Source organism: Ursus arctos, unplaced genomic scaffold (assembly GCF_023065955.2).
Source record: "Ursus arctos isolate Adak ecotype North America unplaced genomic scaffold, UrsArc2.0 scaffold_36, whole genome shotgun sequence".
In the NCBI taxonomy this organism is placed as follows: domain Eukaryota; kingdom Metazoa; phylum Chordata; class Mammalia; order Carnivora; family Ursidae; genus Ursus; species Ursus arctos.
In genome coordinates this window covers 11,618,544-11,641,046 of record NW_026623050.1, presented here as the reverse complement: position 1 = coordinate 11,641,046, position 22,503 = coordinate 11,618,544, and the positions used below count along the sequence as shown (strand labels likewise).

The 22,503-nt window shown below is 39.9% G+C and overlaps 1 protein-coding gene across 1 annotated transcript; it reads right to left on the bottom strand.

The window, feature by feature from the left end:
• Positions 1 to 3,991: 3,991 nt before the first annotated feature.
• Positions 3,992 to 22,398, bottom strand: BLOC1S6 (biogenesis of lysosomal organelles complex 1 subunit 6). Its single transcript, XM_026518419.4, has 5 exons — positions 21,606 to 22,398; positions 16,649 to 16,790; positions 9,310 to 9,397; positions 7,195 to 7,281; positions 3,992 to 6,783 (listed from the first exon to the last, which is right to left on the bottom strand). Exons 1-5 carry the CDS (start codon positions 21,685 to 21,687, stop codon positions 6,664 to 6,666), a joined length of 519 nt encoding a protein of 172 aa, XP_026374204.1. The 5' UTR covers positions 21,688 to 22,398; the 3' UTR covers positions 3,992 to 6,663.
• Between the last annotated feature and the right edge of the window lie 105 nt (positions 22,399 to 22,503).

Genomic DNA, 22,503 nt, shown 5'->3' with positions numbered 1-22,503 from the left:
AAAAAGCCCTCAAGCCCAATATCAAACTAAGATTCAGGGTCCCTGGCTGGCTCAGTTGGTAGAGCATATGGCTCTTGATCTTGGGGTCATGAGTTTGAGACCTATGTCGAGAGGTAGACTGTACTTAAAATAATAATAATTTTTAAAATAATATTTTAAAAAAATCAGACTCGAAAAGTTAGAAAAGTGTAGTTGTAAACTTTATCAGACGTGTCACACCGATTACTTTCAAACACCTCACTGTTTAAACAAAAGTTCAGACCATACAGAAAATCATGACATACTTGAAACTATAGTTGAAAACACTAAGGCCAAATCAGACAGAGACAGCACTAGAAGCCGTAGGACGAGGGGAGCGAAGAGAACCACACGATGGCAGCATTACCCCATCTGAGTTCTATCGGGTTACAACTCAGAATGTGTTTGTCTGGTGAGCCCACTTCCTTCCCTGAAGCTGGGTTTTTTTGTTTTTTGTTTTTTTTTTAAGATTTTATTTATTTATTTGACTGAGAGACAGCCAGCGAGAGAGGGAACACAAGCAGGGGAGTGGGAGAGGAAGAAGCAGGCTCATAGTGGAGGAGCCTGATGTCGGACTCGATCCCGGAACGCCGGGATCACGCCCTGAGCCGAAGACAGACGCTTAACGACTGCGCCATCCAGGCGCCCCCTGAAGCTGTTTTTAAGGGACAGGAACAGCCCGTGGTTGACAGAGAATGTAGAAATCTAAACAGCACGTTCATGATTTCTGCGCTCATTTGATTTCCAAGATCTGGCTATCACGTTTTTAGTCTAAATGATTAATGGAAGCAGTGACTTGGATTACCCGAGGATTATAGGCTCCCAAGCCATGTTTGCATTGCAGAATTTAATCTTTTTATTGTCATATTCCTTATTGGACACTTATGTAATCCAGTTTCTTATTACAGCTGTTTTCAATATCTGTATCTCTCTCTCCTACTAGATTCAATTCAAGCTCTTAACTGAGGTTAATTTTCTGTGGCAACTTGGCCGTACCCTAGTATCTACATATTTGGTCAAATGTCAGTCAAGATGTTGGTGCGAAGGTATTTTTTTAGACTTAAAGAATGCCCTCCATAATGTGGCGGACCTTAATCAGGTGAAAGGCTCAAGAGAAAAAGCCTCTAGACAAAAAGACTAAGGTCCCCTAAGGAAGACGGAATTCCCTCCAGACTGCCTTTGCACTCAAGCTGCAACATCAGCTCTTTCCTGGGTCTCTGACCTGCCAGCCTGCCCTGCAGATTTTGGAATTACCAGCCCCCACAATCATGGGAGCCAATTCCTTAAAAATAAATCTTTCTCCTCTCTCTCAACACACACACACACACACACACACACACACACACACACACACTCTTTTAGTTCTGTTTCTCTGGAGAACCCTAAGATAAGACACCAACTACAGACCAGGCACTGACTGCACCATGGAATAAAAAGATGACAACGAAGTATCCTTGATCTTGAGAGACATGTGAGCACATAACTAATACTGTAAATGCAAAGGCAAATGTATTATTGAGTACCATAAAACACAAGAAAAAAGAAATTCTTTAAGAAGTGGTTTGGAAAACCATAGATGACATTTGAGCTGCAAAGAATGAACAGGTGTCTCAACAGGCAGACATAACAGGATGAGGGACCCCAGGCAGCAGAAACCCAGAGAGCCAAAATCAACATGTAAAAAGGGGCAAAATAAGCACCAGGGCCCCTGTGTGACTTCAAGATCCTCTAACATCCACCATTTCCCAAGCTCTATTTTGTTTTTATGTGTATATCATAAAACCTTATCACTTACAAAGCCAGAAACATTTACCCAAACTTACAGTTTAGAAAACTGAGGTACACAGGGATCAAGCAAGTCCAAGGCCCCAAAACAAATCAGGAGTAGAAACCACAGCAGTCTGACCTCAGAGGCCACAAGCCCAACCGCTACATTCCTAACGCCCCACACACTGTAGTCTGATGATCACAGCGGAGCCAGAATGTTCAGGTCTCTATACACATTTTTGTTGCTTAGGATTCCCATATGCCCTTGCACAGTGTTCAATATACTTTTTGACTGTCTTTTCAAAGTTCTAATAAAAGTCAAGCCTAGAATAGGAGTGAGCAGCACCCATGCATGCTCAGAGATTTTAAGCCCCATCCTTTTCCAGACTGGAGCACTGCAGGCCTCCTGAAGCATATTAGGAATACACTTATGATCTAAACCAGAAAGAACTGCGAGCTACAACCTTCTCTCCAATTTCCAATGAAGTGACAGCAGGGGGCGACCTTATCCTAAATAGGTGGGTTTTATTACTTTATTATTCTGTACGTGCCTACCAGCTTCCCCTCTTTTCAGGCTACACAGGTCTGCCAAAGATCATTACTTTTCCCTTCTACTTCAGTCTTGCCCTTCCCTTCTCTCTTTCTTGATTATAATTCCCACACTGCCCCAAATTTTACCTGTCTTCTCTTTGATTGCCCTTCCTTCACACTGTGTTTCTTTGAAATTTTTGCTCTAAGTGCTTATTAAACTAGTTATTAGGATTGTCTCCCTTGACTACTCTCTTTACCCTTTTAAGGGCTTCGAACCAAACAAACCTAGTCTCACCCAAATGCTAATCTGAAGACTGGATGGCCTCTGGCCTCATACATGCAAACAGAGCTAAAACAGTATGAACGTACAAGAGAACAAATCTTAAATTATCTGGTTAATCTGTATAAACACAGTCTTTGAACAAATACACAATATAGGAACTATCTGGGTGCCTGACTCGCTCAGTGGGTACAGCATGCAACTTCTTTTTTTTTTTTTTAAGATTTTTATTTATTTATTTATTTATTTGTTTGTTTATTTGAGAGAGAGAGAAAGCGTGAGCAGGGGGAGGGAGAGAGGGACAAGGAGACTTCCCACTGAGCACAGAGCCCAACACAGAGCTTGATCCCAGGATCCTGAGATCATGAACTGAGTTGAAGTCAGACACTTAACCAACTGAGCCACCCAGATGCCCTGAGCATGCAACTCTTGATCTCCAGGTCGTGAATGAGTTTGAGCCCCAAGTGTGGTGTTGAGTTTACTTTATGAAAAAAAAAAAAAAAAATCCATCCAAAAGGAAAACCTAGAAACTAAGTAATTTTTTAAAATATATACACAGTGAGGCTTGGAGGTTTAATGATTAAAAAACATTGCTTTGAAGGAAATTATATATGTATATAAAAGAATCTAATGAAATCTATAGACCCAATCTTGGGAAGCACATATATACAAAATTCTAGGAGAGATTTATGAGAGTTCATGTCCCCTCCAAAGGCAATCCACAGAAGTCCATGGAATCCCAGGTTAAAAAAATTAAAAACCTGACCTGAAATATTCTATTAGCTGGAAATTTCCATTATTTACAGGTGATTCATGCAGGGATCCTTATATGAAGCACTTTCTACCAAATCACTAAAAGTTGTAGTTATTAAAAAATAATAATAACAAATAAATAAATAAATAAATAAATAAATAAATAAAAGTTGTAGTTATTATGTCTATTCTCAAATAGTAGATAACCTCATGAAGTTGGGTGATTTCAACCAGAATCTTTCCACAAGACTTTCTATCATCTTTTTTTTAAATAGAGATTTTATTTATCCATTTGACAGAGAGAGCGAGCACACAAGCAGGGGGAGCAGCAGAGGGAGAGGGAGAAGCAGGCTCACCCCTGAGCAGAGAATCCAACGTAAGGCTCCATCCCAGGACTCTGGGATCATGACCCGAGCTGAGGGCAGACGGTTAACCGACTGAGCCACCTAGGCGTCCCTCTATCATCTTTCTAAAAAGGATTTCATGAGTAGACCAGTCATTTTGTGATACAATCTACGGAGAACATTAAGAGGTAGATGATAGGAGAGGAAAGCAAAGGGATGAAATGTTTGAAATAATATACATAAAGGGAAGTATACAGTGCTATGTACAAAACAGAGCTTGATAAATGACCTGGGATAATTCAGAGACCTTCTTTTTTTTATTAAATGTGTAAAAAGTAGTCCACATTGCACAAGCTCAAAATCAGACAATCTACAAGGGTGTATAATTGGCATATTTATGAACTGTATCCACCCAAAAACTCACTGCAGACACAATCCATATTACATTCAATGTCTGCATATTTACATAATACCTACTGCAAAGTAAATACAAAATTAACTGTCATCATTTTAGTTCAACACATACGTGATATAATTCAAAACAAAGGCAATTTTCTTCCACCAAAAACCAAAGGTAATTATTTTCAAACCAAGTACCAATTTATCATATTGTGCAAAAACATTTCAAGACTAATATAAGGATTCCACTTAGGTTTGGTCAGTAAGATACGTTTCTATACTACTGAAATTCAGCTAAAGTTTTAGATTGTAATTACCAATGTAACGTACTTCTGATTTACAACTGACCTAAAAATAGTGGTTGCTAATATATATTCTTGACGCTTTAAAAAATCTTCACAACTTAAATACAATTCTAAAAGTGTATGTGCCTTGCCACTCACTCAATAAACATGATTTATTTTAATACAGACCACAGAAGTTCAACTAATTAACCAGAATTCTAGATCCATTTCCTGCCTGCTATCTATTTCAGTCTTAAATCTGACTTTATATCAACAGCAGCAGTTCAGAATTTATTTCATAAGATTAATCCCAAGAGTTACTGGGTAGCTTTTAAACTATTTCATTCCTTATAAATATAAATCCCTAGACAGTCTAGATCGGTAGTACCCTGTATTAGAATTATAGAGGGAGCTCTTAAAATTTGCATGGGCCCTTCCTCAGAACTAATGAGTAAGAATCTTCCAGAATGTCTGTTTTGTTCTGTTTTAAGTTCCCAGGTGATAACGGCATGCAGCCTAGTGTGAACCTCTGACCTAGACCACTAGGCCAGTGGGTCTCAACTTTTAAGGTACATCAGGAATCACTTGGGGGAAAAAAACAAAAACAAAAACAGACAAAACAAACAAATAAATAGATTTGCTTCAGTTAGATTGAGAGTGGTGTCTAGGAACCAGCATTTTAAATAATCACTGCAGCTGGCCCATAAACCACTCTGAAAAACAATGCACAACCTTTACAAATGAGTACATTCGGCAATTTAGGTGACATTGTCCTGCAAGTGCTACTGAATCCTGCCCTAGGCAAGTTTTAGCTAGTGTTTGAGGGCAAATGTAGCCCTTTAAGGGAAAATATATTTATATTTTTAAAATATCAGGTAAAGTCAAGTAAACTGTGAGATCATAATGCATTCATTAAAGGGACCGACTTTCCAATAAATTGTCTAAACCTTTAAACAGACCAGTTCTTAGCAGTCAGTTGAAATCTAATGCTCCCTCCATGGTTAATTAGCCTGATATGAGATCAGAGGTAGTGATTCCAGCTCACCAAAAATGTAATGTAGACTACAAAAGATACACAATTCTAAGCATATACCTTTATAGGTTCTGTGCAGTCTCTATGTAATAGAGATTGAAGACCAGCTGGATATTAAATAATACTAAAACGATGAATAATATACTCTCAATCTTAAAAAATGAAACTTCATGTAATAATTCCCTTGCATAAGTTCCTACTGAAAATACCGAGGGGAACAATCTAAAAAACACTAAAGGTATCATGCTGCCCCTTTTGTGAAGAAGCTATTTGCTAATTTTCCTCCATTCTTATCATTATCTATAAAATGGGTAGTTGGTATAGATATCATTCTAGTTTACGAATTTTTTTAAAAGCACAGGAAAAGTAACCACATGTAAGGCCACACACAAAATCAGAGGATAGACAGAGCTAGCAATCAGACCTTCCATTTGGAGGACTTTTATCAATTTGGCAACTGGATCTCAGTGTGTGACAACTCTTAGTATTATAAATATTGAAGCGTACTTGAGCACGTGACAGCTCTATCACCCCTGCCAAACGTTAGGAGTAGGGATCATCTACTTTCAGCACAGAGAATACACGAGAACGAAAGAGCAACATCAGGAAGCAGAGGAGATGCTCGGCAGGATCTATCTGGAATCTTGCCCACCTGTCCCATGTCCAAGATGCTACTTCCTGTGTACACGTCTCCATCGTGCTCTTCACAAAGGCTTGTACCACCCCTTTTCCGATGGCATACCTTGATTCAACAGTTAGCATTACTTCTTAACCAAGCAATGAAAAGGCAATTACCAAAAACCAGCACTGTGTTGCCAGAAAGGCAAGTCATCCCATAAATAAGAAACTGAATCTTTTAAATCCATCTTGCTTACCGAGAGGCTACAAAACTCATCCTAGTTTTTAATCACTTAGAGTATAGACCATTTTCCAGTTTATAAATCATTCAAGGACAAAATAATGAATTTGAAAATTATGCAGAACAAAGGTTGGAAAATTACATACAAATACTCAAACCGAGTTGATATTATGTCTCCGACCTGAGGGGGAAAGCTTCTTGGACGCAGAAATGAAGATACAGAGATAGCAGACCTGGGAAAGGACTGCAAGACGTGAGACAGTGGCGTAAGGCACTACCTTCACTCCAGCCTACACGGAGGCCACCCTGGATGCCGGCCACACAGGCAGGGAAGGGCGAACACACACACACACACACACACACACACACACACACACACACACACACTGGGCTTCTCATGTCCTCTTAGCTGGTCTGGCAGTTAACTGCTTTTCTCTCTCAAATTCCTTCTCACGTTGCTGCTCCCTTTCCAACTCTTCTTTCTGCCTCTTCTGCTGTAGTTTAAGTGCTCTTTTCTGTGTCAAAAAAATTGAAAACCAAGAGAACAATCAAGGCTTATCAGTTGTGGCTTCATTTCAAAGTAGCAGTGCTCTGACTTGTGCTAAGCCACAGGCATTAATAAATTTCATATTTAACTTTTAAATTTGCTCTGGGTAATTTAAGGTCCCCCTTAATATAAAAAAATGTTTAATGTCTTACTCCCAACTCTTATTGAATGAGAACAGCAGAGACAATGAAAACACGAGCTCCTTAGCCCAGCTATTGGTAGAAAAGCCCAGAGTAGTATGCATTTTAAGAGAAAACAGTGAGCCATGAATTAAGTATGTTATTGAATACAGATATCTAAGAAGTCAGAAAATGAATACTGAAAAAAAAACAATTAAACCTCCACTTCTGTAAAGAATGTGAAAGAATTTTCGACTCACTTTTAACTTCGACGTCTTTTCATGAAGCATCAACATCTCTTTTCTTATATTCACCAACTTGGCATGATAGTGTTTAGCTTCAGTGAACTAAACATGGAACAGTAAATGAAAAGTGAAGTTAAAATAAGCTGAAATTTAAAAAAGGGAGGGGAACAGACTGAAATAGTAAAATGGATGAGTTGTAAATTACAGTTCATTCTGCCTCAACTGGTCACATCTTTTAAGGCCTTAATTATCTCCACATTTTAATGCCAATATTCAAATTTCATTTAACCCATTAATAGGCATTTGAAAACACTTGATTCAGGGGCGCCTGGGTGGCACAGCGGTTAAGCGTCTGCCTTCGGCTCAGGGCGTGATCCCGGCGCTCTGGGATCGAGCCCCACATCAGGCTCCCCCGCTATGAGCCTGCTTCTTCCTCTGCCACTCCCCCTGCTTGTGTTCCCTCTCTCGCTGGCTGTCTCTATCTCTGTCAAAGAAATAAATAAAATCTTTAAAAAAAAAAAAAGAAAGAAAGAAAACACTTGATTCAGTTCAAATTGAGAAAAAGGAATTACTAAACGTAGATTTTTATATCGTGTACAGGTAACATTTTGCTTTAAAAACATGCACTATAATCCTAAAATTTTATTAAGACTATCCAGTAATGCTATCAATTTCATGTAAGAAAAAAGTAGAACACTACTGTCTTTACAAGGGAGAGCCTGAGCCAGGGTACGCAGGACAATTTCAGTGAAGTGTCTGTCCATCAGGAAAAACCAAGCTATGGCCAGAGAATCCTGAAAGGGCTGTGGACAAATCTGGGCATGTTCCTTGGGCTTCTCAAGAGAGACCAAGCAGAACCACCACTGTAAGGACACTTTTCTTCCCAAGTCATGGTATGTATAGACATTCTATCTTAGCCAAAGATGGAGGCAAAGGAAAAAAGCACCTCATTCTCAGGAGCCAAGGTTAACAGAAAGAGAAGACCAAGTAACAAGAATGAGAGAAATGTCAGTAAAGAAATTAGCAACCTACATGTATCTACAAGTGAGGTCTTAAAGTCTGTTGAGCTCTACAGCTTACAGACGCTCTTCCCCCACCCCCCACCCCGCCCTCTCTCTCTGGGCCTTAACAGTTTTCAGTTCCTGAATGATAATCAAACCATTCTTTGGCTGAGAGAAGAAAAAAGAGGAAGACCCCTGTAGACTGAAGCAACACTATTACATCTCCTTGGTTCATTCATTTATCATTCATTGACTCAGCAAATGTTTGTTCTGCTGCAATATGAATTCAGTGGGGAAGACAAAAGGAGGTCAGCATAGCCTTGTCCACCTCCTTCATAAGTCAGAAAACCATTAAGTGGAAGACTTTGTATTTACTACCCCAAGCCTCTGCCTAATGCTACAGAAGTCTGTTTTTGATCATTATAAAGAGAAAACATTAATGAGACACATTTGTTCAACAAAAAGTCCATTTTTTGACATACATATGAAAGTCCACAAAATCACGCAAACCAAGCTACTGCTTACTGTTGAGGTGAAAAGAAAGGTAGCCACAAGTTCCTTATTTTTGTTAATTCCCTGTTTCTTAAAATAGAGTATCAGTTCCTCTCATCAAAAAGGTATAAAGCTTCTGGTGAAATTCACTACTGCCACATATACTGAAAGACATAAAGGATCTATAAAGGACCCCCAAAGGATCAATTTCAGCATTAATATGCTATGGCATTATGAAGAGGCCATAAAATTAAATAAAATGCTGACCTTTAAAAAATCATGTAATTGATTAGGAGAGATGCACTTTCCTTAAGCGAAAACACAGTACCCCAAAAGTTCCTTACTTTTAGTTCTTTTAGTTCTTTTAGAAGTCTCTAATTATGATGAGCAAATCTCTTCCAGACTTTCATAAATAAGTTCCATTTTCTATTACAAGTTCAACATTTGAAAGATAACAATTCAAGACAATGGAAGTTCTAGTAAAGTAAATCAAGGTTTCCTGTTAAAAGACAAATTCTAAACGTTAAAAATTAGAGGAAAAGATCCTAAATACACCTAAGTACAAAGCTGCACAGGATAAACCCAGCTATTTCTAGGCCAAGTTCTCATTACGCTGTGTCAACTAAATCATACTTACCAAAGCATTAATATCCAGCATAGAATGACATTCTTTAAATTTTGAAATCTCTTGTTCCAGTGTATCTAGTAATACAACTTGGTTCTGTCTGAAACAAAAGCACATAGCCAAAATAAAGTGTACATACTGTAAGGGTTGGAATCACATTTCAAAGGTAAAAATTAAGTTGAAATGTATTGCCTCTCTGAGGCTTATTTGGTTTAACAAAATCTTTTTCAAAATAATATTCCAGGGGCGCCTGTGCAGCTCAGTCGGTTAAGCATCTGACTCTCGATCTCAGCTCAGGTTTTTTGTTGTTTTTTTTTTAAGATTTTATTTATTTATTTGACAGAGAGAGAGACAGCCAGCGAGAGAGGGAACACAAGCAGGGGGAGTGGGAGAGGAAGAAGCAGGCTCCCAGCAGAAGAGCCTGCCATGGGGCTCGATCCCAGAACTCCAGGATCACGCCCCTGAGCCGAAGGCAGACGCCTAACGACTGAGCCACCCAGGCGCCCCTCAGCTCAGGTTTCGATCTCAGGGTCATGAGTTTAAGCCCTGCACTGGGCTCCACACCGGGCGTGGAACCTACTTTAAACAATATAGTAATAACATTAATAATAATAATAATAATAATCCAAAGCTACATTCTGGTAACTGTATCTTTTATTCTTGCCTAAATGAGTAATAATTTCAATAACTGAATCTAACTGTAATAACTGAAATCATCAAATCATTTAAAATCATTTTATTATTTGTTATTTCTAGCAACTCTCTGTAGTATCCCAAAAAAATTTTTTTATACTATCTTGCCCAAAACACTTGATTTTATGTCTAGTAAAGCTGCAAAATTATCATAAAGGAAATGGGGAGCAATGACTTTTTAGATTAGAGTTGGGGAAAATGCAGTATCAAGGGACACTAAATCAAAAGAAGTAATTAAGATGAAAAAACAGGACTAGGAAACACAAGATTCCCCACCAATAACCAGTTGTGTGATCTTGAAAACTTAGTTTATTTCTCTGGGCCTAAATTTCTTTATTTATAAAGTGAGAAGGTCAGACCAGGTAACCTCTAAGGGTCCTCATTAAAATTCGGATTCAAAACCTTCTATTGAAGAACAGAAGCCAACTTCCCTGATACTCCTCTCCAGATCAACCAGTGCTAGGATCACAGGAATAAGGAACACTGAGGAGCCACTGAATTAAACATTTTAAAGACTACTACAGGCAAAGCAAAATATGACATGATTTACTTGCAAAACTATGCTAAACAGAGAATGATGAAAAAAAGAAATAGCAATGAAGAGAATGAAGAGCAGTTACAACATCTCCACCACCTGGCAAGGAGTTTGGCATACCCCCCAGGTCACAACTTTGCCCGCTCAGCTCTGAGTAGAGACCACAGAAAGTGAAATATACAACAAAGAAGAAGAGAACCCAGCAAGTCAATGACCCGACATAAACAGGACGGCAATGACAGACTGTTGCAACTAGAAAACAGTAAAGAGAAATCAATGAAGCCAAAAGTTGTTCTTCAAAAGATCAATAAAATTGATAAACCTCTAGCCAGACTCACAAGGAAAAAAAAGAGAGAAGACACAAATTACTAACATAACTTACAGAAATCATCACTGATTCCATGGATATTAAAAGGATCAGAAGAGACTATTTTCAACAATTCTGTCCACAAAATTGATTACTTAGATGTAAACAACTAATTCCTTGAAAGACACAAACTTCCAAAACTCACAAGGAGACACAGATAATCTATGTAGGCCTGTATTTGTTAAAGGAATTTAATCAATAAGCAATAACCTTCCAGAAATGAAAATACCAGGATCAGATGGCTTCACACATAATGTCTACCAAACATTTAAGGAAGGAATTATACCACTTCTCAGTAATAGTGTCCAGAAAACAGAAGCAGAGGGAGAACCTCCTAACTCATTCTATGAGGCTTAACATTATGCTAAAACCAAAACCAGATAAAGACATTACAAGAAAGGAAAATTATAGACCAATCTTTCATGCACAAAAATGCAAAAAATCCTCCACAAAATACTACCAAAATGAATCCAACAATATAAAAAAAGAATTATACACCACAACCAAGTGAGATTTATTCCAAGTACACGAAGCTGGTTCAACATTTGAAAATCAATCAGTGAAATCTAGGACATCAATTGAGTAAAGAAGAAAAATCATTTGGTCCTATTACACGATGCAGAAAAGGTATTTGATAAAGCCCAACACCCTTTTGTGATTAAAAACTCTAAACAAACTAGAAAGAGAGAGGAATTTCCTCAACTTGATATAGAACATTAAAAAAAAAAAAACCCTATAGCTAACATCACACTTGTGAGAAACTAGATGCTTTCCCCTTATGAGAAGGAGTAAGTAAATATTGTCTGTTTTCACTATTCCTATTCAACACCATACCAGAAGTTCCAGCTAATGTGATGAGACAAGAAAAAGAATAAAAGGTATACAGATTGGAAAGGAAGAAATAAAACTGTCTTTGTTCACAGGTGACAACACCACCTATGTGGAAAATCCCAAAGAATCAACAAAGTATATGAGTATAGCAAGATTTCAGCATACCAGGTTAATGTATAAAAGTCAGGAGTGAATAATCAGAAAAATCAATACCATTTACAATAACCCCCTTCATAAAATACTTTGATATAAAGATAACAAAATATACACAGGAGTTATATGCAAAAACTATAAAACTCTAATGAAAGAAATAAAAAAAGATCTAAGTAATGGATATTCCAAGTACGTGAAATAAAAAACTCAATATTGTTAAGATATCAATTCCTCCCAACTTGATCTAAGGACTCTATGCAGTCTCAGTTTAAATCCCACCAAGTTATTTTGTAGATATCAACAAACTGATTCTAAAATTCACACAGGAAGGCAAAGACTTAGAATAGCCAACACAAAGAACAAAGTTGGAAGACTTACACTATCCAATTTCAAGATTTACTACAAAACTACAGAAATCAAAACAGCATGATAATGGTGAAAGAACACACTGATCAATGGAACACTATAGAAAGCTCTTAAATAGACCCACACAAATACAGTCAACGGTTCTTTGACAAAAGAATACAGGCAATGCAGTGCAGAAAGGATAGTCTTTTCAACAAGGGTAAGGGAACAATTGGACAGTGATGTACAAAGAAATTAACCTAAACACAGACCTTATATTTCACAAAAACTAACTCAAAATGGACCATAGAGCTAAACATAATGTAAAACTCTTAAAAATCTAGAAGGAAACACAGGAGAAAATCTAGGTGACCTTGGTTTAGAGATGAATTTTTTTTTTAAGATTTGTATTTATTTGTCAGAGAGAGCACAGCAGGGGGAACAGCAGGCAGAGGGAGAAGCAGGCTCCCCACTGAGCAAGGAGCCGGATGCGGGACTGGATCCCAGGACTGTGAGATCATGACCCAAGCCAAAGGCAGACGCCTAACCCACTGAGTGACCCAGGTACCCCTAGAGATGAATTTTTATATGAAATATCAAAAGCATGATCCATGAAAAAAAAATTTGGTAAGTCAGACTTTTAAAATTAAAAACTTCTAAAAATAAATATTAAATTAAATTAAAAACTTCTGCTTGGATGCCTGGGTGGCTCAGTCGGTTGAGCATCTACCTTCACTCAGGTCATGATCCCAGGGTCCTGGGGTCAAGCCCAGCATCAGGCTCCCTGCTCAGCCGGGAGCCTGCTCCTCCCTCTGCCCCTCCTCCCTACTTGTGCACATGTGTTCTCTCACTCTCTTTCTGTCGGAAATCAAGAAATAAAATCTTTGAAAAAAATAAATAAATAACTTCTGCCCCCCAAAAAACAAAAACAAAAAACAAACAAAAAACTTCTGCTCCGTAAAAGGCACTATTAAGATAACAAAAAGACAAACCACGCACTTGGAGAAAATACTTGCAAGACACATAAAGGACTTGTATCAAAAGTATACAAGGAACACTTAAAACTCAGCAATAAGAAAATAAATAACCCAACTTAAAATTAGGCAAAAGATCCGGGGCGCCTAGGTGGCTCAGTCGTTAAGTGTCTGCCTTTGGCTCAGGGCGTGATCCCAGAGTCCTGGGATCCAGCACCGCATCGGGCTCCCTGCTCCGCTGGGAGCCTGCTTCTTCCTCTACCACTCCCCTTGCTTGTGTTCCCTCTCTCGCTGGCTGTCTCTCTCTCTCTGTCAAATAAATAAATAAAATCTTTAAAAAAAAAAATAGGCAAAAGATCTGAATAGGTACTCAGTGTATAATCATGAGTTTGTCTGATCTTTGTCCCAGGTTCCTGGCATGTCTATTCTAAGACGCTTGGAATTTCCCAAATGATAGGAGTAGCTTCATTTTTCACAAACCCCTCTTGGAGCACGCCAGAGTTTATGCTAATGAGGTGATAGGGGCTGGTCATGTGAGAAAGATCAATCATGTGGTTACAGGGTTGGGGCTCTGAACCATGTGATATCAGTCCATATGATACCATGACTGATATCACTCTTTTCTCCACAGAAGGGAAGTGGGGGGAGGGTGCTGGAGAGTGAGTTCAATTACATGCCCAATGATCCAATCAATTGTGCTTACAGAGTGAAGCCCCAATAAAAACTTTAAACACTGAAGCTCAGTAGAGCTTCCTGGTTGGTAAACACATCAATGTGCCAGGAGGGTAACGAGTCCTAATTTCACTAGAAGAGGGGCGCCTGGGTGGTTCAGTCTGTTAGGCATCTGCCTTTGGCTCAGGTCATGATCCCAGGATCCTGGGATCGAGCCCCGCATGGGGCTCCCTGCTCAGCAGGGAACCTGCTTCTCCCCTTCCCTCTGCCTGCCCCTCCGCCTTCCTCCCATCCCCCCTTGTGTTCTCTCCAAACCCTGCCCCTATGTGTCCCTTCATTTGGCTGGTCCTGATGTGTATCCTTTATAATAAAACGTGATCCATAAGTCTAGACACTCTAGAAAAAGATTCCACAGAATATTTAGCTACAATATCAGGCAGAAATGACTGGCTTTCCTTTCCCTTAAAGTTTTGTATAATCTGTGACACTTATGCTGGGAGTGATGAGGAAGCCTTGATGCAATATCTGGGGAAAGATCCTCTGAGGAAAAAAAAACTATTTCCTTGGAAGGTCCAAGCATGAATTATCTCAAAGGGAACCCCACTAAGCCTACTTACAAGTACCTTGCTAGAGACTTTTAGGACCTAGATCCCAGAACCTCTTTTTTCTTTCTTTCCAATGTTCTTAAAATGATGAACACATGTACAAGAATATTCATAACCTTTCTTATATATAAAGTCGAGTTTTGTTCTCGGTCTTCCCTACCCACTGTTAGCTACCAAGTAAACTTGACTTGTCTCTACCACTACCTTCTCCTTCACCTCTGTAGGCCTGGTTCTATAATGTAAAGAGGCTTAATGAAAATTAAACTGTTTGATAACACAGCCAGGACTGGATCCCAGGTGCCTCAGAGTCCAGTACTCTTTCCCCTAAATCTTTATCAGCAGTGGGATTTGTGGAGAGAGGGATGAAAAAGGCAGCTACTGGGGCGCCTGGGTGGCTCAGTCGTTAAGCGTCTGCCTTCGGCTCAGGGCGTGATCCCGGCGTTCTGGGATCGAGCCCCACATCAGGCTCCTCCGCTATGAGCCTGCTTCTTCCTCTCCCACTCCCCCTGCTTGTGTTCCCTCTCTCGCTGGCCATCTCTCTCTCTGTCAAATAAATAAATAAAATCTTTAAAAAAAAAAAAAGAAAGAAAGAAAAAGGCAGCTACTGGGAAACATTTCTCTTTTTCCTTTCTCTGAAGTTTGCTTATCTTTCCTTAATACTACAGAGATGTAATAACTGCTTACTTGTCGTATTTAATTATTAATTCTACCACTAACCACTCCCTGTGTAATCTTTTTCAATTTACTTAACCTTTCTGGACCTCGGTTGTCTCAACTACAAACAGGAATAACATTAATACTTCATAAGGTGTCGGGATCGAGATACAGTATATAAGGTGCCAGGCAAGTAGTCTATATAGTAATAAATAGCAGCTGAGTTTACTATCATTATCATCATTATCATCGTTGTCACTGTTGTCATTTAGGTGCCTTGGAAGATAAGTGGGATCATTTAAAAACACTAAATTTTAGCCAATGTCATCAATTAAACTCTGCAATTAAGCAGTGCTTCCCAGCTCCCTGTAAGCAAACTGCTATCCAGATATGCTTTGCTTGCAGAGTTTCTTATCTTCCTTCGGTCTGACATACTTCATCCAAACTCCCCTACAAAATTTTTATGACCTTTTGGCCACAAGAATTGACTGGCTTTAAAATACAAGGAATACCACGCACTAGGGATAAAAAATGTCATTGGAAGCAGAAAACCAGGAGTGCTCCCACCCCCCTAACTCCAGGCGTGTGCCACAGAGTAGCACACAGTACCGCTTTCACACTCATTTATCATCTTCAGGTCCAAGGATTCTAACATTCCTTACTAATATGTACAAAATGGACATAGTGGTTGATTGTTCCTCTCCTTTTGCCCTAAAACAGGCTTTTAAGGCAGCTCATAGCCGGATCATAGCTGATGACCATGAAAAGAAATGACAGGCCAGCTTGGTCCTACCCAAAAGGAAGTAGAAGTTCAGTCTGCTTTTCTGGATGGGAGCTGATAAAGTTAGTATATATCTTGCATGCTGATCCTACTTCACAAAATCCTGTTCTTCTCTTGGTGTATCCTCCAATCCTTTAGTTAAGTAGACCTATCTACTAGAAATGAAATGGGTCCTCTCAAAAAAAGATACTTAAAGATATTTGGCAACTCATGTGAACCAGCAACTGAAAACAAGTGTGGCTTATATGGAGGCAATTTTGCAATACTACTCTGAAACGGGAGTGTACCCATCCTGCAACACTCCCCGCAGGCAATATTTTCATAAAATAATGGTAGAACACCAAAACTAATCAAATAGTCCAGATCAGATTTAGGGGTACCTCTTATAAAAGACCAAACACTCTAGGAGTAGTATTCATTTCACTTTTCACATTTAAAGTTTTATTCATTAAAGTAATCTCTATGCCCAGTTTGGGGCTTGAACTCAGGACCCCAAGGTCCAGAGTCACATGCTCCTGTTTCTGGGACTGAGCCAGCTGGGTGCCTCTCATTTTTTACATTTAGATTACTAAGTACTCCTTCACTCCCAACTGCTACCACTAAAGACAGAAATACTCAACTGTATTAAATGTTACTAAATGTTAGACCTTAATACAGTTGATATACACGTATACGGCTATACAGCTAGTTATGACTACGCCAAAGGGGAAATGAGCGCATGGAAGGTTTTTGCTAGCTCACGTGAGTTCCTGAAGAGCTTGTTTTGATCTCTGCAGATCTGGCAGGTAGTGAGAGAGCAGTCCTTCTGCCAGCTGCTCCACAGCTTTGTCCTCTACAGTCAGGTCCTCCAGTAACCCTTCATCTGGAGAAGCATCACTTAAACCTGTCCCCAAGAAAAAATCAAATGTAGGAGTCGTGTAAATGGACATGGGGGTAAGAGAGTAGTGGGGAGGCAGGGGGCTGGCAGTGGGGTTCAGAGCACACGCACAGGATACTACAGGCATCCTTCCTTTGCTTTGTTTAGCTTTACCTTCTGAGTGTCCTCTAAAAAACAGGATATGAGCACTCAAAAAATGTTTTTAAGCTACTAATATAAGGAAAAGTCTGGATTAAAAGAACATTAACACATGCAAAACACATTCTGTATGTTTACGTATTTTCCAGGGCAGAAGATTTACAGTTTTCAATGGATTATTAAGAGTCTGAGGCCTAAAAGTGGGAAAGTCACTGAATGAAAGCAATCAATTCTTTTCAAAAGCATGCAGAAATGCAATGCCTGAAAAAATTTTTTTTCAATTGAATGTAAGGAAAAACGTGGGTCAACATTTACTTTGCATATAGCTTGACATATTATTTACATGTAAAAGGAAGGTCATTTTATCATTTGTTAGAAGGAGAAAGATTTTCAAAGGATTTCTCTTGAGACTCAGCACCTTAATTTACCATAGAAAACAGTGTATAATTGCATGTAAATCTTGACGTGATGCCAGGAACTATATTTCATACTTTCCTTTGAATAACAGTGTAAGCGCTGTGTCAGCCATTCAAAAACATATAAAATGAATACCCATCAATCACCACTCCTACCAAGAAAAGTATAAAACAATTTCTAACCAGGGTTCGATGAATGGTTTAAGATTTTAGAATTATTCGTTTAAAATGAGAAAAAAAAAAGTGAGATGGTCACATTACTAAAATTGTACTCTAAAAGCATTTTTATATATTAAACTCTGAAACAGCTCCATTTAATCATAATCTGGTAATAATCGGTAACATCAAATTAGATCATTATATAAAATATATTTATTATGGCACACTTCTTATAGCTCATTTCCAAGAATAGTTTTTACCACAGATTTAAATTTTGGCAAGACTGAGAAAAACCATGTTGTCATATTCAAAGTAAGTTTTTATAGATCAAAAAAAAAAAAATAGTATGGTTTTTATTTTATTTTGATTCTGAGACATATATGAACAAACTTTGGAATTCTCCAAGTAGCAAGGCAATATTCAAACAGGACTAGAACTAACTAGAAACTGAAGCAGTCCTCAAGTGAAATAAAAATCTAACGGGAAAGGGGCGCCTGGGTTGCAAAGCTGGTTGGGCAGTTGGCTCAGGTCATGGTCTCAGGGTCTTGGGATCAAGCCCTATGCTGGGCTCTGGTCAGCTCAGAGTCACTTGGGATTCTTTCTCTCCCTCTTCCTCTGCCCTTCCCCACCGTGCGCACACTCTCTCTCTCTCAAATAAATAAATCTTAAAAAAAAAAATATATAATATATATATATATATATATATAAAATGGGAAAAAGTAAGAGTTTTACAGATATTGCCATTGATGCGCCATCAGATGGGTAGTGACTGAAGTATATCTGAAAATTAACGCCATTGCTTAAGGCTTGATTACAGTAACAGTGCAAACAACGGCAACTCTCTTTAAGGAAATACGGAAAACAAGTATTACAGATAAACAACAGAAACACCCAAATAAGGATTTATCAACTTTAAGGAATAACAACTAATACACTTCCCTTACATTAAACATTTTTTTAAATATTTTATTTATTTATTTGAGAGAGAGCATGAGGGGGGGTTAGAGGGAGAGAGAGAAGCAGGTTCCCAGCTGAGCAGGGAGCTCCACCTGGGGCTCGATCTCAGGACCCTGAGATCATGACCCGAGCTGAACGTTAGAGGCTTAACCGACTGAGCCACCCAGGCACCCCTATATAAACATTTTAACTCACAGACCTCCCCCACTCTACTCCAATCTTCTGGTTAACTATGGAAGAGTCTAACTTACTCACGTTTCTAAATACATCAAGTTACTAAGTTCAAGGTACTTTACTGTGGGAGATTAAAGAAAAAGATAGGGTCCTTACCCTACTCATACAAGAAACATTAGCTACACACTTGTATTAGTACTAGCACTAGTGTACTAGTTTCCAAGGTTACAAGAATAAACTAAGCAAGTCCCCTTCCCTGAAAGGGCTCAATACAGGGAATCACAATATATGAGAAGTGCCATTAGAGAAAAGGAAACTGTTATGGGAATTCAGAGGAGAGAAAGATCATGTTCATCAGGGAAGTCTAGAAACAACTTCTAAAGAACTGTGGGAACTGGAGCTTAAGCCTGCAGAATGGATAGAATTTTCTTTTTAAGTATTACTCATTGTAAAAACTTGAAATACAAAAGAGGGAAGTATAAGCTGAAAAGTAAAAATACTCTTTATTGGGGAGCCTGGCTGGCTCAGTCAGTAGGGCATGCGACTCTTGATCTTGGGGTTATGAGTTCAAGCCCCACATTAGGTGTAGAGATTACTTAAAAATAAAATCTTAAAAAATATATTCTTTCTCACTCCCTTACTCCAGTCACTCTGTGGTTTCATACATAACCCTCAAAAAAACTGTCTCTGCATATCCATGCATGAACCCTGTTTTAAGGCTCAGTGGTTAGGCAACTGGCTTTGGCTTGGGTCACGATCCCAGAGTCCTAGGATCAAGCCCCACATCCCGCTCCCTGCTCAGCAAGGAGCCTGCTTCTCCCTCTCCCTCTGCAGCTCCCCCTGCCTGTGCTCTCCTGCTCTCTGTCAAACAACTAAATAAAATCTTAAAAAAACACACACACAAAAAAAACCACCTGTTTTAATCATAAATGAAATATTACAAATATTGTTCTTCTCTTAAATATACATCTCAGGTATCTTCCATATGCATATTATGCATCTACTACGTTCTTTCTAATGGAATAGAATTCTACCATATTTTGTTTACCAGTTCTCTGTTATGGACTCAGTGTTTGTGTCTCCCCTCACAAAATTATTTTGTTTAAGCCCCAACCTCCAACATAAAGGTATTTGGAGGTGGAGACTTTGTAAAGTAATTAGGTTTAGAAGAGGTCATGAAGGTGGCGCCCCATGAAGGGGTTATTATCCTTAAAAGATAGAGAAACCAGAATTCTCTCCCTCCACTATGTGAGGACACCATGAGAAGGCAGCCGTCTGCAAGATCAGAAGAAGGCTCTTACCAGGAACCTGACTGGCCAGCACATTGATCCTGGACTTTCTAAAACTCCAGAACTTCAAGGAATAAATTGTTGTTTAAGCCACCCAACCTATGGTACTTTGTTGTAGCAGCCCATGTTGACTAAGATACCTAAGAAGGATATGCATTTAGGTTATTTTCACTTCTGTTTCATTTCAAACAATGTTGCCATGAGTTTCCTTGCTTGTCTTTGCATATCCATGTCAATGTTTCTATAGGATAAATTCTTAGGAACAGAATGATGTGACAAGGGGTTTATGCATTTCTTAAACAGACATTGCAAAACTGCCTTCCTAAGATAGGGCACCAATTTATACTCCTACCAACAATCCTTGAAGGCCACTAGTTCCAAATGGATAAGAATTCTAAAGGAGTGGAAGGAATACCATATGGCATTAAAAAAAAAAAAAGGCAACCTAAGGAAAAGTGGGAATATGGATTGCTCTGGAAAGAGATGGTAGTTTGCGGTGTCTAGAACATACGACAAATGCAATAGTGAGCTTATAAGACCCTGTGGCCGTCCCATGAGGACCCCTGAGTGTCAAGTTAAAGGGTTGGGCCCTTTGGTTAAAAAGTAGTAAGGAGCCATTTTAAGGTTTCCAAGCAAGAAAATGACATGACTGGAGTTTTATCTTGGGGCAGTGATATGACAACAGTGGGACAGGTGCAGTGGAAGAGTAAGAGACTGGAGGTGGATAGCCTTACAACTGTCCTTGAGAGTGAAACCACAGAGAGGAGATGGAAGTTGCATAGTAAAACCCTAAACTAAATAGAGGTAGGAGGCAAGTGAGAGGAAAGTCAAGAGTAACATCAAAGTTTGAACTGAGAGTGACTTGGCACCATTAACAGAATCAGATATCTTTTATTTACGCACACGCTGTATGCGAGGTTAGAGCAAAACAACCATGGCTAAGTATCCAGCAAGCAGATGGAGAGCCAAGCAGAGAGGGACCCAAGCTGCACATATATACAAGGAAGTCATATTAATAGAAGCAGCTTATGAAAGTGTAAAGAGGGGGCGATCACTGAGGAAGAGCATGAACAAGAAAGGGCTGAAAGCACTATTTTTGAGTAGCCCCTATTTCCTAGAACCGGAGGTAAAAGAAACACATCTAAAGCCTTGCGGCCTTCCTCATCTGGGGTTCCTCCTCTGAACAGGAACTGTTTTGACTCACTATTTTCTCAATTCTCCTAAGGATGGTACATAAATAGTACCATTCAGGATGCCTGGCAGGTCAACTTACTACATTCAATGGATGCCTTAGGGTATTAGGGCTTAAATCTCTCCTGGAACTCAGGTTGAGAAAGCTGCGAGACGAATGTCATGAGTGAGTGGTCAATCATACTTGGATGTATCACTTCTCTGAATGACAAACCGATCATCTTTCTGACAAATTCATCCTCAACCACTAACGTATAACAAATAGCCAACAATGTGCTGGAGTCACCACCCAAACGCAGAATGACCTCACCATCAACCGCCCCCCAAACACCGCTTCCCCTCCAGACTTCGTTTCCCACTCATGCAGCTTGGCACTGGGGCCGAAGCGATGCCCCACTTCCGCGCTGGGGCCAGAGCCTGCGAAACAAGCCCGCCGGGTAGTCCCGGAGACCCACCCACTCGGGAACCGGCCACCCGCCCCGCCCCATTGTACGTACCCGGCGTCGGCTCCCTGGCCCCCAGGCCGTGGGGTGGCCCTGCCAGGACCCCGTCCGGGGACGTCGGCCCAGGAACACTCATGTCCTTCCCGCTGGGAACAGGGAAGGGGCAGTTGTGCAGACGGTCAGATGCCGTAAGAGGAGACCCAAGGCGTCCAGCGCCCAGCCGGACAGAAGCGGCGGTCGCACCCGGAAATGACGAAAGCGGAAGACGGTGTGACCGCGAATTTGCCCCCTTTTCTTGCCTCCACCTCCACTTTCCGGACCGTTATTCGCCGTGCTCTCCGGTGTCTCCGCGCTGACGTTGTAGTCGGGTGGAGGGCGCGGTGTCAGTAGAGTCCGCTGTAGAGGGATCGTGTTCTTGCGACCGGTTGTCGGGGCGGGGAGTGGAGAAGAGCGCGCTCCTTGGTGGATCGAGAATGTGGAAGGAGCTTTAGGGTTGAACGTGATTGTGCAGTCAGGCTTTGTTCCCCGAAGCCAGGCACAGCTTTGCAGTTTATTGTCCGTGTTAAGGAAACACCTTAAGAACAAGGACTGCGTGGTTTTCCTGCGGTTTGGACCATTTTTAAAAAATAAGTGTGTGGCTCTTTGAGCTTCAGCCTTGGTAATTGGGGATTTGCCAGCATTCTGGTCTCCGCTCGTTGATTGTAGGTGAATGATTTTAAGGCCTGGGTTGCAGTATTGTACTGGGCAAATTCAGGCAAATTACCGGAAACTGCCCTTGCATTGATCCTGCGGGATGATGCCATGGTTTTAATGCAAAACTTAGAAATGGGTAGAGGCAGCCTCAGGCCAAATAAAAAGATAAGCTGTTCCCTCCCTGCCTTAGACCTTCTCACCTTGAGTGTAGTAATCGCTTTCTGATGTTAAACCTCAAAATTGCTCGTTCATTGTTTTA